The following is a 14,487-nucleotide window of genomic DNA, read 5'->3' as shown; positions in this document are numbered from 1 at the left end:
GTATTAGCCTCTGTCTTTCCACGTTTCATCTGTGGTTTTGATCAGATCGGCAGGGTTTGGAAGCTCATTTCTCATTTTGGAGTATGAATGTATTATGTAATGATCAGCTGAGATGTGAATGAGAATAGGAAGCTAGGCTGATCGCTGATTGATACAATCAGCTGACTGACAGCTGATTACAGCTTAGGCATGCAGACTAACATGTCCCTGTATAAACTAACGATGTGCTTCATTTGTCATATAATAAAGTCTTTAGTGGTTAAGAAATTGCCCTCCTCTTGTTTGATTATTAAATACATACACTTAATTACAATTACATACAACTGTGTAGCACACAGCTGCTTTTCTTAGGTGAAATCAATTGTTTTATCTATTCCTACAAAAAAAGAAATTCCCCCTTTTTTTTAACACTTCAGAAAACCAACCACAAACTTCCACAACCAATCATGGCTCTGATTCTGAAGGAAGCTTATTGCTGTAATAAAACATGTCGCGGCTTGCCGACAAATTAAGATGCTGCACAATAGCCAAAAGAAGAGCCAAGATGTAGTCTCTCCTCTTAACCGAGGTTACAAGGAGTTCACTCACAGACAAACCCTCGTTGGCTCTTTTATCGCTGTATGTTATGTTGGTGGCGTGGAAAGCTTGGTTGGCTTCAAAATAAATATTTGAATTCAAGTTAAATACTTCAAAAAGTATCAAATATGTGGAGGTTCTTCTGTGGCCTTCTGGCGGTGGTGGTGGGCACACAAGGTTTGTGAGATTAACTCCAGGCACACGCACGTACGCACACAGACCCTCTCATAGACGGCTATCCCCTTGCGGACTGCAGAGCCTCACTAGAAAAACGTATGTTTATCTTTAGTGCCAGAATTGCAAGTGGAAATTTCAGCCTAATGGTGGCACCAGAGGAAAGGCCATGGGGTCACTAAAACCACTATAGGGTCATCCTAGGATCATGAAGGTACTATACAGAAAATTCCCAATTTCAACCCAACCAGAACCTTTCAAAATATTTTGAGGTAGGTGTGGACAGACAGACCAACATCACCATCCTTAGAGCAGTGCAGGTTCTCACACTTTTTGTCTCGGGTCACCCCTGTAAATAACGTTTTCCTCCCCGGCATCACCTTAATTACATGACTTTATATATCACCTTATGTCATATTAAATAGTAAATGGTAAATATGTAAATCGTATACAGCATCTTATACTCTCACCTATGGTCATGAAGTGTAGGTCATGACCGAAAGAATAAGGCCGCGAATACAAGCAGCCAAAATTTGTTTTCTTCAACGGGTGGCTGGCATCTCCCTTAGAGATAGGGTGAGAAATTCAGTCACACGAGAGACACTCGGAGTAGAACCACTGCTCCTTCGCCTGGAAAGGAGCCAGTTTAGGTGGTTCTGGTATCTGGTTAGGATGCCTCTCGGGCGTCTCCCTAGGGAGGTCCTCGATGCACGTCCCACTGGGAGGAGACCCCGGGGCAGACCAAGGCGCAGTTGGAGGAAACACATTGACTCACTGGCCTTGGAACGTCTCGGAATCACCCAGGAGGAAGTCACTGATGTTGCTCTGGAGAGGGAAGTCTGGAGCACTCTGGTGGAGCTGTTGCCCCCGCGACCTGACTACGAATAAGCGGTTGAAGATGGGTGGATGGATTATACAGTATGTGTCAGGAGGACAACTGGAGAGAATATTTGTTTCCATTATTCCATTCTGAGGCACCCCTGGACTTGCGTCAAGCCCCCCTAGGGTGCCTCATGGTGCTAAAAAGCATTAGTCCATCCATTTAGACAACGATAGGGATAATCAATTAATTATCTCATTAACAAAGTCATTCCACGTCAAAATGCTGTGCACACTTGGCAGGTTAACGGAGCGCTGTGTGGACCACTTAAACTTCACATCTGTGCAGCTCACTCACTCATTTATTTCTCAGCGCACTGGTTTGCAGGACTTAGTGGCTTACCCCATAAAAAGGAATCCTGGCTCTTGCGCATTAACATCGTGCAAGAATTAGACTTCTTTGCATGGTTGAAAGGCAAGAAACTTAAGAGATTACCGCCTGCCCACCCAGTAGGAAAAAGTATTAAATGAAGGCACTCGGCAGAGTGCTAGTTTGAGATATGCATGGTTCTTCTGATTAAAACTACATACTTAGTTGACCGGAGTCCCCCAGGGGTCTGTACTAGATCCCATCCTACAATCTACACGATCACATGAGCTTGTAGATCAGCTGTTTTCGCCCCCAGAATAGGGACAGTCACTAGGAATGATGTGGTTACCCTCTTGCACTTTCACTGCCATTTCCATCATTGTGTTTTTTTCATAAAAAAAAAAAGAATCAAAGCATACTTTGAACTTAAAACATGGTTTGCTTTTGGATAACGTTCGCATTAGTGTAGAAGAAAACTACAGCAGACTTGGAGGATTTTCAGAAACCTGAGACCAGTCTAGTCTGTTTGTTTGATTTGGGGTCAGAGAACGTGAAACAATCTCGGGCTGAGTGGTCGATGCTCGACTTGTGGCAAAAATAATCTGTCCTCAAAATAGCCATAGAGGAAACCATACTGTATATATCCATCTTAGCGAGTTATTCAATCACATACCAACACAACACGGCGCAATGTGATGCGTTGTGAGCTTGGAGATCATCTATTGGTCATGTGACGTTTACTAAGGTTAGTAATGGGGTTAGTAGTCGGACGACGCACCAAACACGACGTCGAACAATGGCTGACAACAACAACGTCAATATGTCATTCTGGCTGTCATGGTCTTGATAAGGGCTGATGACGGAGATTAAAACATTAAATCATCTGATGACATCTGAAACCGCTAAAGTAGGTTAGCTTTATGGTGAATCTCCACTCCGCTTCTACCATAATAATGTAGCCGTCTCGTTTATATTTATTGTTTATTGTGCATAACATTCACCCATTCACACACCGATGGCGGAGGAAACCATGCAAGGCACTCAAGCACCAACTCTGGGGGAGCCGGGATCGAACTTGGAACCTCGCGGTTCACATCAGACAGCCCTGAGCCACTGCCACCCCAGCTGTTTTCAGAGCGCAACACCCGAGTGCAACCAAACATTAAACAACATATCTTTTTTGTTCTACTGGATCTTTTTTCCACTAGACATTTTAGTCTAGTTTTTATTTGCTGACGAAATTGTCAGTACATTTTGTCTTAGTTTTAGTCATCATAGCTTAGATTTTATTTATATTTAGTTTAGTTTTTGCTAGTGAAAAAAGGTAAGCTGATGAAATTGACAGTACATTTTGTCTTAGTTTTAGTCATCATAGCTTAGATTTTATTTATATTTCGTTTAGTTTTTGCTAGTGAAAAAAGGTAGTCGACGAACATATTCCGTCATAGTTTTAGTCGACAAAATCAGCACACTAGCGCAGCAGCACACCGTACCTTGAACACCTTGATGGGGTCGGTCCACTCGGGGTCACTGTTTTGCCACGGTTTGCGCTCCGTCAGGCTCTCGGCGAACACGTCCAGGTAGAAGATGGCATAGTTCTCTGGGTCGGACACCTCGCTCTGGAACAGCTTCATGATGCTCAGGAACGTGTCCAGAGGCCCGCAGATGTACACGACTGGTGGTAGAGAGAGTAGAGACACAACACGGGGAAGGAAGGAATTATTAGCTGCATTGTGGAACATAGAGGAGAATTGTCCGTCTTAACCCATTAAGACCTGCAGAGGCCGATTCTAAAGACTGAACTATACGTTTCTGAACATTTTCAAATATTAATTAAAAAAAATGTACAAAAATGTTATGCTGCTATTAAATATTAATAACACAAGATGAAATCAAAAACAGATTACATTTGAAGGAAAACGTACTCTGTAACCATTGTGTAAAATACTTTTGTATGGATAGCATTTGAGAATATTTTGCACAAACTAAACAGATGTAAAAATCTACATTGTGTAAAAAGCATATGAGTGGGGGTCCTTAGTTGAAATTAAAAATGATTGAGAACACACTGGTCTAACAGAATCCTCCCATCCTGCATTCATGCGGTCTACTGGGAGATCTATCATGGCTGTTACAGCCGGAGCCTTAACTTATTTCCATTCACAGCAATAAGCCAGACAGTGTGTTTCTGGCTGCCAGCTCCACGGCAATCCTTAGCAGACATTTCCGCAAGTGTTAGACCAAAGAAAGATGGCACGGGACCACAGCTTAGACCCCGACTAACCTCATGTCTTCCCACATAGCTCGGTACGAGCCGATGCCAAGTCGTCCTGTTGTCTCCTGAACCAGCGCCAAACATAAATGCATAATAACGCCAGGGTTGTGTGTGTGTGTGTGTGTGTGTGTGTGTGGGGGGGGGGGGGGGGGGGGTATTCTCATGTTGCAATCATATGGATGAATACTAGAACGCTCGCCTCAAAACACAGTCGCCTCAGGCGTACAGCCGGCGTAACTGCTCTGCCTGGTATTCCTAAACGTAACCTCAGTAAACTATGCCTAAACGGTTAAAAGTAATATTATTTATTCCTAACCTTAACCTCAGTAAAACGGTGCCAAAACCTAACCCTATTCCTAAACTTAACCTCAGTAAAACAGTGCCCAACCCTAAACTTATTTCTAACTAAGTGAAATATTCTCAGTAAAAAAACAATTACAAGAATACAAGAACCGGCCCACCGAGCGTTAGGCGAATGTTTTTTTCGCGGCTTTCACCGTTATTTTATATTTTTTTATAGAGGGACTGACAGGAAATGGGGGAGAGAGATGGGGGAGTGATCAGGAGTCGAACCCGCGGCACACTGCCAGACTTGGGCTACCGGCCAAGGTGCCTGGACCGCTGAGCCACAGCCCAGGCCGACCAAATCTCTTCTAAGATCTGCTATTTTCGCCACATGTTTGTGTATTATGACATACCCAGAATAGGGATGCTCACATGGTTCAAGTGGTAAAGAGGTTCCAGTGTCTTGCTCAAGGACACTATGAAACGATGCTGGGATGAGCCAAGATCCAACCAGGAAAGATCCGATTCCCAGGCTGTACCACCTCATCCATTGCCACCCCTTAGCACAGTGGTTCTTTTTCATGTCAGGGATCCCCAAATTGATTGATATATGTATTTGGCCACGGAAACCCATCTGAAAAGGTTTTGTGCCAGGGATCCTTAATGCTGCATTAAACAACATTTACATTTATTTATTTTTTAAGAAATAGGTGTATAAGCTTTCAGCGTGCTCTGGCCTGAAAGAGACCTACGCTTTTCTGGGCATGGAGGGGCGGAACTAGCCTGGGTAAACCTCTACCCCTCGCCAGGGTTCTGATTGTGACTCTTGGTTGATTTGACAAACACTGTGGGGCTCGCCCCATGCTTAAATCACATGGACAATTCATTAGCAACTAATTGCTCATCACCATATCTAAATTGTATGAATTAATTAATTAATTCATGATTTATTTTCTTGTCTGGCTGCCTTTCACAGCCCATCCCTTATGTGATTATTAAGACACAATGTTAATTACATTGTATTTCCTGTGCCAACACGCACCAACAGGTATATAACCTGTATCCTGTTTTCCAGGATACAGCAAGGGAAACCAAATGAACACATGAACCCTTCTGTGCCATGTTAAAACCTGGCGAACATTCAGCAAAGATAGGTGATTTACAAGCTCACAATGTGTTGCAAACGTGTGAGCTTGTAGACTGGCTAAGTGGCAATTTGCGGTAAAAGGATTTGGTGTAGAGCGGGAAAAAAGGAGGCAGAGCGAGTATGCATCAACCCCGAGGGAACATGGTCAACAAAGTATAAACATTAAGTGGATAAATTACGTTGTTTTCTGCATACTACGTGGGCTCTGTGTCATGTTTGTTTTCAAAACGTGATCTCTTTCAATGAGGATTATCCTCCGGCCCTTGTGGTTTCATGGTATAATCCGTTTGTGTGTGTGAGGGGGGGGGGGGGGGGGATGATTTGTAAATGGGGGTCTTGCAGGTTTATCTCTACAGTCTGCAGCATGCCTTTGTTCTGAGTCAGTGTTGGGAATATAGAAAACTTAGTTCACGCCACTAAGAATTTAGAGTAGACACAGTTGAAGTGAATCAACCGCACAGTTTACAGTTACACGATTAGTTCATTATGCCACAACATTACCTGCGCTTCCCTTGTGTACACACACCGCAAATCCCCAAGTGTCAGTTTAAGCCTAACTTATACCGGTACTTCAGTGTTGCGCACCGAAAAGAGACAATTAATCTACAACGTGTTGTGTTGCCATGCATTTGTGACCTTGAAGATCAGCTTTTTGTGTACTAGACTAGTGTACAAATGTTCACTATTTGTATACTTTTCATGGAGTTAAATTAACACAGGGCATTTCATAATGCTCATCGGAGACGATGCCCCCTCCGTTGCAGATCAGAGGAGAGGAAGTTGAGTTTTGTGACTTCCTTCACCTACCTTGCTTTGATCCATCATCACAAACAATGGCAACATAACAACAGAAATAAACCGGAGGGTTTGAGGTTGGTTGACGGTCTAATGACTGTCGGACCAATAATAGTGTCGGGACTCGGAACTAAAGCCTGTACCCAATTATCCATAATTGTATAAGATATGGATAAGGGGTCAGGGCAGGGGGTACGGTGGCACAGTTGTTAGTGCTGTCGCCTAACAGCTAAATAAACCCACCTTTGAATTTAATTCAGTTGAATGGAAGATTGAGTGAACCCTGTGACATGAATAGACATTCTTATATATTCGCTCATTGGTCTACTCTACCTTCTAGCCGGTGAAATATTAAGTGAAATTAAAACCTTCCTCATTTTGCTGAATTGGAACCCGGCACGACCCCCACCGGGGTTCCTCGGTCCTCAGTCATCCTCTCAGCGTTTAAAATCAACTACAAACACATGCATAATGTCCTTATTGTCCCTACAACAACAGCCAACACAGCTTGATCCGCTCTTCCATTGAGTCACTTGTTGTCTCCACTCTGACCAACTGTAAATGGGCTGAAAGGCTTCAAAAGCAGGAATGCCGCTGAGAGAATGACCAAAGTTTTAAATGTATGACATTCACCATATTTGTTGTCTTGGCCCCGTTTAGACTCAGAGCAGAGCGGTTCCCATTCCCAACCTTTTCTGGATCAGGGCCCGCTTGAAAATCTTTTGGTAAATGCACGTGGCCCGTCACCCATGAGGACCACGTTAACGTTTTGTTATTGTTAACGTGGTCATCATGGGTGAAGGGTCTTGTGCATGGGTGGCTTTAATTTGTTTAGATTTTATTAGTTTTATATTTCAATAGAAGCCTAACAGCAGCTGAGCAACATTTAATGATGTATTATTCATCTTTCATTTATTTTTTGATAGTTAACTTAAAACATGTCTAAAAGAACCTGAAATCAAATGTATTAGGTGATCGCTAAATAAGAGCATAAAATAATCGGCCGATTAATCGATTATGAAAATAATTGTTAGTTGCAGCCCTAATTATTTGGGATACTACTTACAATGATCCTCACGGTCCACCAGTGGTCCCGCCCGCAGACTGACAAGGATTAGGATACAGGGAGATGTGTGTGTGTGTGTGTGTGTGTGTATCTTAGAGTATATGGTGTGTGTGTGGGGGGGGGGTCGTATATAGTAAAATCCTGAGTGCTAACATAACTCAAGAGTGTCACTTTTTACACTCAGAGGTAAATTGACACTCAGGATTTTGACTGTGATTTTGTGTGCAAGTAAATACAAATTACGAAGTACATTTTCAGAAATGGACTGAAATTCTCCTGAAATTTCTGAAATGTAAAAACAACAGATCTACAAGCTCACAACGGACACGTCAGGAATATTTTCATTAGATTTGAAATAGGGATTTAGGGCATAAAACCGGTCATAAATCCTATTTCCTCCTGGTGGGAGGAAAGGAAGGTTACCTCAACTCAACCCGAGAGACAGAGACAGAGAGAGAGAGAGAGAGAGAGAGAGAGAGAGAGAGAGAGAGAGAGAGAGAGAGAGAGAGAGAGAGAGAGAGAGAGAGAGAGAGAGAGAGAGAGAGAGAGAGAGAGAGAGAGAGACAGAGACAGAGACAGAGAGAGAGACAGAGAGAGAGAGAGAGAGAGAGAGAGGCATCTTTTTAAACCATTTGAACATTGTCAACAGGTGACACAAGTGTTGACAGCCTGCCTGGAGGAGGAGGTGATCTGCCTGGCGGGATACAAGTGAATGGAATGTGGAGCCAGGAACAAGCCCTGACAAAACCATTTGCTTCCCTGACCCCGAGCGAGCGAGCGTGGTGCCTAGTATTAACCAGTGGTGGGAAAAGTACTCACAATTTGTACTCAAGTAAAAGTATCAACACAACACTGCAATGTAGAAATACACTCGTAAAAGTAAGTAAAAGTCCGGAATCCATAAAGTGCTTCAGTAAAAGTACAAAAGTATTGGCATAGAAATGTACTTAAAGTACCAAAATAAAAATCCGGTATTTTCAAATGGCCAAAATGTATATAGGGCTGAAGTGGTTAATGTATGTTTTGGAATAATAATTGAAATCTACAAAGTAATTAGTAACTAAAGTTTACAGTACTTAAGTACATGTACTTTTTCCGTAAGGTTGCTTGCAAATATTGTTAGTTGCAGGGTTGCCTGTTTGTAGGGTTTTACAAAGTGTAGTTGCTTATTTGCTGCCCCTAAACGGAAAATATTTTGTGGTACAGGCCCCATATAAGATTTGTGTAAAATGTTCCTACAAGGTTGCGTTGTGAGCTTGTAGATATTTTGAATAGCTCGTGTATATTGGCCTAGGGTGCTTCTTTTTCCAGGTTGCTTCTTTCTGTCGCAAAATTTGGCGACACTGTCGTGCACCGATGGTATAGCATAGCAAATCTACACGCTCACGTATGAAGAAGTAAGTGCTTCTTGCAGTGGTTCTCAATGTGGGGACCGGGGACCCCAGGGGTCCTCCTTAGAGGGATTCTGGAGAGGGGTCCCCAGCACTACTGTGTCATCACATCAGTTTGACCACTTTAACCCTATTTTATGCTTTGGCTTTTCAAAAATCTTGTAAATGTGCTTGCATTTAATGTATGTAATTTATATAATTTAGATAGCATATTATGCATTAAATAGTACAATAATACTTGTTTCATTGTACAGATATCTTACTGTTAGATGGATACTAGGTAGGCTACTTAGCCTACTTATGATCCTTGATGACTATTTCTATGTATTTGATGCATTTACCTTGTGTTGTTCTTGCTTATTGTAAATCGCTCTTGAATAAAAGCGTCTGATAAATTGTAAAAATTTAAAACTCCTCTTCTGGGGGTCCCTCCCTGGCACAAAATCTTTTCATATGGGGTATTGTGACCAGAGACTTTCGGAGGTCATTGAAATGAAAATGTGACGACCACCGGCTTAACGTATATGCTTAACGCTTCGATTGATTGAATACTTTTTAACAGTTTGCAGAAAAGAGCACAGGAAAGTAGGATTTAAAACCCAGGAAAGCCTACAGTATATGGATTGCTTCCATTGGGGAAATAAGCATATGAAAATGAAAACGTACAACGAACGTACGGTACAATGTTGTCCTGCGAAGACGGCAGGAGATCTACAAGCTTGCAGATCTGCTATGGCTGAAAGTATAAATCAGGCTTAACGCGACATCTCTACAGTCTCCCCTCGAGGGTTTTGTTTTGGGGGGGGGGGGGGAAGAGGTTTGGCAGCTTGTCTCTTTTCCTGATCTAACACCCTCTAACTACCTCGACACCCTCCATTTATCCATTGTGTCCTTTAGTTTAGAGTCACTGCAAAAGCAGCTTTAAGGCTGTCTCCTCACAGACTATCTATTAACGTAGTGGTTCTCAACCTTTTCAAACTGCGACCCACCCCCAAAATAATCACTTTTTTTTTAAATGGGGGCCCAAAACAATTATCATATTTGAACTGGGGCCTTACATTTAGTTTGACTCGGTTCCACGGATACATATACAGTATTGTGAAAATAGTAGATCTCCAAGTTAAAGCTTAAGGCAAGGTCATAGACATGGGTTTTAGCTACCTCTTAAAGTCATCAACCGAGGTTGCCAGTCTGCAGTTCCAAATCTTCGGTGCATAGCTACCAAAGGCAGCATCACCATGTCTCTTGCCATCCGGGCAATGTTTGATCAGTTCTTTTAGTATACCGGTAGTTTGTTGATTACTTTATCATTTATTTTCTCCTTAAATTGTCACTTCAGTGTCAACTGGGGCGCCCCATAACCCATAGGTTGAGAACCACTGTATTAATGAGTCACTTTGGTCTTTAGTCAACAACTTTGTGGTCAATTGACGATGAATTGAGTACAATGGACCACAATGAAAACAAGCCCCCTGCGGCTTTCTATGCTATCCTTTTAGCACGGGCTCTTTTCCCGGTGATTCACTCAGGTAGACGTGGTTTTTAGGTTAACTTTAGGCATAATTTCTGTGAGTTTAAGGTTAGAGTTAGGCATAGTGTTTGTGAGGTTAGGGTTAGAGTTAAGGGTAGTTTTAGGTTTAGACACAACCTGGGCGACGCATCAATGAAAGAGGGAGTCCCCTTTTAGCATGGCTTTTGTAACTGTACCAGCTTACTGTTTCCAAACTTGCTAATAAAGTATTCAGTCAATTTCAGTAGCCATTGTGAAATGTTCAGTTCTCACACCATGGAAAGATATGCACTTGTTCACTGTTCACTCTGTGTGTGTGTGTGTGTGTGTGTGCGCGTGTGTGTATGTGCTCGCGCTGGCGCGCGCGTGTGTGCGTGCGCTCTCTCTAAACGCAGGTGGTGAGAGCAACCAGAGAGCAATTAAAAAAAAACTCAGCAGACAGAGGCCACCACAGGCCTAAACATTCTTCAACTAGCCTAATAATATATGAATAATAAATAAATGGATTTAAATAAAACACCCTTGCCACCTATTCATGTCTGCCTGCTTATAAGCCTTGCTAAATTATGAGTGTAGCTCACATGACCAACATCTAGAGGTAGAGGCATACATGTAGTATGGCTATAGTCTACAGAAATTCAAAATAAAGTGGCGAAATGTCTCAATATAAAGTGGACAGTGTTAGATTTTTTGTGTAAAAAATACAAATAGAACAATTTGTAGGCCTACACAAATAAACTACTGCTCAGTGAAGCTGCAATTCCAACAGCCATGAGTGACCCTGAAGGCTACATGTAGGCCAGTGGTGCTCAAAGTGGGGTCCAGGGACCCTCAGGGGTCCTTGAGGTGGTTCCAGGGGGTCCCCAGCAAAATGCGTTTCGCTAAATCAAATTCAGTTAAACTACTTTAACTTTATATATATATATATATATATATATATATATATATATATATATATATATACACACACACACACACACACACACACACACACACACACACACACACATTGACTATCCGATTTACAAGCTCACAAGTACAACCACATTGTGAGCTTGTAGATCGGCTATTTAAAAAAACATTTTAACAACGCAAATCTTGTATGGGGGGTGGCACAAACATTAGAAGGGGGCCTGCGGACAAATTAATATTCTTTTGGGGGTCCTTAACATGAATACGTTTGAGAACAACATGATATAGACTAGGTGATTTTTGTTTGAATAGGCATCAGGTATGATTTTCTTTTCGCAGATAAGTAAGCCTGGGACCGAGGCTACCTGATAGGCCTACATCATTCAGGATAAACAGGGATTAAATGAGCAGTCAAAATTGGAATTAAAACACTTTACAATTTATGCTGATAATTGGGTTCTCTCTCCTGATTGGATGAAGTTGGCAACCCACCTGAAAAGGTATTTTTATGTTTATTAAAGAGATGGATAGGTAGGGTCGGGAGACCCCTGTTGTTACTGAACACTGCAACGCTTTTCATATCAAGGTCCATTATTTAGGAGATTTAGCCTCGACCCAAAATTTAGAATATTTTGTTATTGTTGGATTATATTTTGTCCAAAATTCCATGCTGTATATATGTTGGTACCACAGGAGAGACAGGCCGCAATAGTGATCAAAATAAAAATACTTCTACATTCTCTAATTGTGTACTAGACTTCTTGTAAATGAAGCAATGCAGATGTTTAACAATAACTTAACACTTGGTCCATCTGGTTTCATTTTAGATTCTCATTAGTTAAAGATCTATAGTGGGTCCACTCCATTTGGTTACCAACTCTGCATCATTTAGCTGGGGACCACCTGGAACCGTGAAGAGAGGAGAGTCCGCACATGTTTGCTTTTTATTCAATACACCATAAATAAGACAACGTTTCGGCCGTGAACGGCCTTCATCATGCAGACCACCTGGAACCCCCTCAAGGACCACTGGTTGGGATTGAACCACTGATTTAGCTATATCAGAATATAATTGAGCAACTGTTTTAACAAATAACCTTTAAACAAGCAAATGCTCGAGCCATGATGTTGCATTGCACACTTTGCCACTTACTTCTGCCGTGCTCTTTCATGAACGCGATCAGATCCATGTATTCCTTGTAGTCGTCCTGGTAGGGCAGAGCCTCCACCGTGATGTTCATCTCGGACTTCAGGTTCATGAAAATCCCCTCCAGGATGAAGTAGTGCGGCCGGTCGTCCTCGCGGAGGTCGTAGTAGATGACCACGGCCCGCGACGTCCAGTTGAAGTGCGCGTGGAGCATGTTGGCGAAGTCGCCGAGCTTGGTGGTGGACGGGCCGGCGCGCACCGTGGTCCGGTAGTCGTAGCGCTTGTCGAAGCCGTACGCGGGACCCCCCGCCGTGATCAGCGGCAGCTTCCAGTGGGACGCGAAACGTCCCACGGAGGCCAGCGGGTACACGCACCCGGGGCCGAAGAACGCGTCCGGCTCGTTGTACATCTTGGCGTCCACGGCCACGACCTGCGCCTTGCTGGGCTCGCAGGAGCCCGTGGCCGGGTCCTCCGTGCTGAAGTTGAGGATGTTGATGGTGTGTCCGAGCAGGAGTCCGTACTTTGGCCGCAGGTCCTCGTGCGCCATAAGGATGGCGGGCAGGACCCTGGCCAGAGCCCACGGGTACTGGTGGTAGTTGTCCGGGAGCATCACCGCCACGGTTATGTTACTTGTTTTCCCCGCTGCAGCCGCCGCTCCTCCTCGACACCTGGCCAACAACGCGCAAAAGAATGCCGTGAAGAAATAGTATCCGAGGAGTTCGCTTCTGTATCCCATTATGTCACGTTGTTCTTTGCTGCTGCTGTGAGGGAAGAATCCACGTAGAAGGGAAAAACGGCTCCGCGTGAGTTTACCTTTTGGAGTTGAAGGATGGCTGGCGGACCCAAAACCAAACCGTTACCATATGTCTTTTTTCGCGTCAAACAAAGTCCGTATAAAGCGACGAATTGCTTCTTCGCCGTCCCATTTGCGCCATCTATCTTTGAAATAATAGTTTTTTAGTTTTCTTAAACTATTTTTCACTCCTCCAGTGCAGCGCAGTTCTCCAGCTGATGTTGCTTAAGCTCCCAGTTCTGACAGTGTGAGATAACATCCATCCTGGAAGTTAAATCAGAGCAACCTTCTTTGTACAGCCCCCCAAAACGTCACATTTTTCTACACAACTCAACATGAGCGGGCGCGAGGCGCCCCCTGCCTTCTGCGTAACTCCGTGCGCTCCGCGTGCGCAATTCTTTGGAGACCCCTTTGTAAATTAAAATTCAGTGGTTCTAAAATATTTTAATTCCAAGCCAAGGAGGACCCCCTGGCTGTAACAACCATTCGCACACTCAGATAAGGGAATAATTAGTCTGCCCCCACTTTGAGAAATGAGAATCACTGTCATAATTTTTTGTCGTTTCCCTGTGCTCTGTCCGTTCATCTGTATGCAAAATCTTCCTACGCCGTCTCTTGAGGATCCAAAATAATGTATCTAATGACAGAATTCAATGCAAGAATGGATTTTGCGCAGATGATCTCCATTCGAGCCTACTCAGTCACCCAGCTGTCTGCAATACAAAAGGGAGAAGGCCTGGTCCCGTTCGCTTGGCAAGTCTGCTTATTATAAGCTTATTGGTAAGTTTGGTTTTGTTTCCAAATGTTGTTTTAAACCCACACGACACATGTATTATGTATTTGTCTGCAAAACATCACCTGAAATTATTTTGTGCCATGGACCCCCATACCAGATTTGTTGTTAACATGTTTCAAAAACTATTCCCACATTTTATTCACCAACATTATTTTGAAAATAGCAGATCTACAGGCTCACATGGCGTCTTGTGTAGCTTGTTGCTTATTTTGGGCTTGTTTTCGTAGACATTCACTTCACTATTTTTGTATTGTGCCTTTTGCTTTGGCGATGTAAACGTATATTTTCTCATGCCAATAAAGCCCTTTGAATTGATTGCTTGTTTCTGTCGCAAAATATGGCAACGCTGGTTTGGACACTTATTCCGGCTACGTTACGAACTATACTCTATTTATTTACTACTGTCTAGTCTGTATACATTTTTCATTTAA

General features: G+C 43.0%; 1 protein-coding gene across 1 annotated transcript in view; it reads right to left on the bottom strand.

Annotated features, from left to right (window-relative positions):
- The window catches only part of npr2 (natriuretic peptide receptor 2), an 82,506-nt gene extending 69,012 nt beyond the window's left edge, over nt 1-13,494 (bottom strand). The window contains exons 1-2 of the mRNA XM_080756690.1: nt 12,474-13,494; nt 3,433-3,614 (exon numbers count right to left, since the gene is read on the bottom strand). Of these exons, the coding sequence (XP_080612816.1) occupies nt 3,433-3,614; nt 12,474-13,203 (912 nt within the window). The 5' untranslated portion in view covers nt 13,204-13,494. The remainder of the gene's footprint in view (nt 1-3,432; nt 3,615-12,473) is intronic.
- Nucleotides 13,495-14,487: the final 993 nt, after the last annotated feature.

Source organism: Protomyctophum bolini (assembly GCF_963924005.1).
Source record: "Protomyctophum bolini genome assembly, chromosome: 22".
Classification (NCBI taxonomy): Eukaryota; Metazoa; Chordata; class Actinopteri; order Myctophiformes; family Myctophidae; genus Protomyctophum; species Protomyctophum bolini.
Note: the sequence above shows the minus strand (reverse complement) of the source record. Positions and strands in the feature narration are given on the sequence as shown.